The sequence below is a fragment of the Alligator sinensis genome, unplaced genomic scaffold (assembly GCF_000455745.1).
Source record: "Alligator sinensis unplaced genomic scaffold, ASM45574v1 scaffold1208_1, whole genome shotgun sequence".
Taxonomy (NCBI): domain Eukaryota; kingdom Metazoa; phylum Chordata; order Crocodylia; family Alligatoridae; genus Alligator; species Alligator sinensis.
This window is the reverse complement of record NW_005842782.1, coordinates 490,982-493,880: the sequence shown is the minus strand read 5'-3', so window position 1 is coordinate 493,880 and position 2,899 is coordinate 490,982. Positions and strand designations below refer to the sequence as shown.

At 52.3% G+C, this 2,899-nt stretch overlaps 1 protein-coding gene across 4 annotated transcripts in view; it reads left to right on the top strand.

Annotated features, from left to right (window-relative positions):
• The window catches only part of PPP1R10 (protein phosphatase 1 regulatory subunit 10), a 25,715-nt gene extending 24,610 nt beyond the window's left edge, over window positions 1-1,105 (top strand). For all 4 annotated transcript variants that reach the window (XM_025217007.1, XM_014525308.2, XM_025217006.1 and 1 more), the window contains one exon: window positions 359-1,105. In XM_025217007.1, the coding sequence (XP_025072792.1) occupies window positions 359-461 (103 nt within the window). In that variant the 3' untranslated portion in view covers window positions 462-1,105. The remainder of the gene's footprint in view (window positions 1-358) is intronic.
• Window positions 1,106-2,899: the final 1,794 nt, after the last annotated feature.

The window sequence follows — 2,899 nt, the reverse complement described above, 5'->3', positions numbered from 1 at the left end:
CTTATGGCTTGTGTGAGGCCCTGTAAAGCGGGGGGGGGAGGACCAACCCCCCCCCCAGCACCCGCTGCTACTGAGGAACCACTGTGGGGGGAATCCCCCCACTACCTCCTGTGTCGTTTTAACCTGATGGAGGCGCCGATGGGACCCAACTCCGTGCCCCCCAATGACTTTGCAAGCACAAGAGCTGCCTGTCTGCTTGGGGACCTGAGGGGGGGTGAGGGGGGCAGGCAGGATTTTTATCTCTGTAAATACCTATGTGAAACCAGCCAAGAAATGAAGGGGGGCACATGGGGCCAGGGAGGGGCCGGCTGCCCCGCTCTGACGGCCTGCCCGGCTCTGTGCTGTGTTCTGTCCGCAGGTTCGCCAGCGGCAGGCCCGCCTTGAAGACATTCGCCCGGGGAGCGTCGGCCCTGAGGAGCAGCCGGCCTCACCACTGCCAGCCCCGGCGCCCCCAGAAGTGAAAAAAAAAAAAAAAATCCAAAAAACTAAAACAAAAACAAGCCCCTACCATGTGCCCCCATCCTCTAGGGCACATGTGTGTGGTCTGGGGCCCTCCCTCCATCAATGGGAGGATGCTTCAATCTGGTCATTAATGGGATATCACGGGGGCGCCAATCCTCCCATGTAGAGGATCCCTTAACCACCAACCCCTGGCTAACTAAAGATCTGCTGAGTGAGGGCTTCTATTGGTTTACACCTGCTCCGCACCCATGGGCTCCCCTCACCCCACTGCTGGTTCCATATGTGTGTGAATGAGTGAGATCGGAGTGCTCCCTTTCCTTGCTGTAAATACACCCCCTGTATACCTCCCATATTGCCAGCAGCCGTGGAGACACAATTTCCCTTGGTGCTAGCGAGTCGTTCCGGCAGGGGGGAATTCAAAGCTGTTTTCTGCGAAAACTGATAAACTTTATTATTGTTGGGGCCTGGGGGATTTTGTTTCATTTCCATTATTTTTTTACGGTCTCTCTTGCTGAGACATGGACTATCCTAACCCCCATTCCCATTGGGTGCAGCTGCCCCCTAAAGGGGAACCAACCTCTTTTGTTTTGTATATTTTGTACATTAGTAATAAACATTGTGGAAAAAATGCATCTAATTTAAGCCCTGGTGTCTGCGTTCCTCTGTTCTGGGAGGTTGTATGGATGGAACGGGGGTGAGGTGTCTTGCTTGAGTTTATACGTCACCCAGCCCAGTTGAGCTCTTTGGCATCGAAGTAATGGAGGCATGGGTTCCCTACTTGCCAACAAAACTGCTGCTTGTCTACATGTGTTGCCTCTCCTCACTTTATTTCAATACTTCAAATGGCTTCCAAAGCCCACAGCTAGCAGAGTAAGGGTGGGTTTGGCCCAGGTTCACACTGGCTCTGTCCAGGGATAAGTGTATTACAGACATAACTAGTAGCACGCACTTCACTTTGAAAAGAAAGATGTTTTCAACTGCTTATGACTTTGCTGAATGAGTCACTTTGCTATTCTGGGTTTTCACCTCTGGCTGAATTGGGGGGTCGGGGGGGATATCAGCTCAAAAAGCCTAGCTCGGTGGTTCTTAACCTTTTTAGATGCGAGGCACCCAGTGGAAAATGCCAGGTCTTTTCACTTGTTTTTTTGACTACATAAAAACAGCAATTCTGCTGCAAAGAACAGAAAGACCACAACAGCAGCACTGCAGATTCCTATTTGAGATGGTTGGGTTTGGGTCAAGTGACTTGTTTGGACACTTACCTGCCAATGCAGTGTGGCACCTTAGAAAGGATCTCAAAGCTCAGAGTGCCATGGCATCCTGGTTGAGAATTGCTGGTCCAGCTGTTCCTGAAAGAGTCTAGTGGAAAAATAAGGCTTCTGAAATTTGAGCCTGGGGTTGAAGAGGAAGACTTTCCTTTGTGGCATTCTGGGGTTTCGAAGCCTGGTGGGGCATGGCCTTTAGGTACAAAATTCCCCCAGATTCTGGCCTGTTAGAAAACTGGTTCACTAATGTACAAAAGCTAAAATCTGATTCCACGTCTACACTAGCCAAGCTCTCTACAATGGATGCTGCCATGAATGTCGCGTGCCCCTGGCGCCTGGAGGGGCACGGCTGTGCTGGCGGTGGCAGGAGCACGGCAGTGGGTGCCCAGCAGCCGTAAGCTGGGAGCTCCCGCAGGCACTGTTGGCGCTGGGGGAGGCTGGGAAGCAGGCAGCGGTGTCCAGGGGTGATTGGACCGCACGCAGACACCACCAGTGGTGGGTGGCAAGCGGCAGTGCCTTTTTGCAGGGGGTGTATGTACACCTGTGTGCACCCCCAACGTGTCACCCCTGGCTGCTGCAGATCATGCTGTAAGCAGCTAGCTCAAGTGAGAGTCGACTAGGAACCTGAAGGATGAAACTGGAGAGTTCAAGTGCAAGGGAGCCAGAAGGGGACGGGTAGATGGGATATAGGGAAGAGTGACCCCGAAAAATGGTGTAGCTTGGCAAAGGAGGGGAGACTGAGATGCATGGGGGGGTAAGAGATGCAGAACTGGGCTGCGCCGGGCAATAAGGAGGCACCTGTGGCCCGCCTTCCTCTTCACAGCCTGGACTGCACCCTAGGATTTTGAAGTGGTGTCAGCAACTTGCTGTGAAACCCAGGGGCAAAAGGTCCCATCTCTTCCAGTTCTGGCTCAAACCAAAGGCTGGTACTGTATTAGCCCAAGTGGTTGCTCTGAAGGGATCAACCCTGTTGCCAGGCCCATGGAATGCTTTTTTGGTTTAAAAATAAATAAGACATGGAAGGGCATGTGTTCAAATGTGAGGAGAGGCTGATGTTCAAGTTGCCTGTGTAATCTTAACTGAGCTGCCTTGAAGTAAAGCAGGGGAGTTAAAAATGCAGCTTACAGGCCTGATCCAGCTGGTGAAATCATGTCATCTGGCCCCCAGGCCTA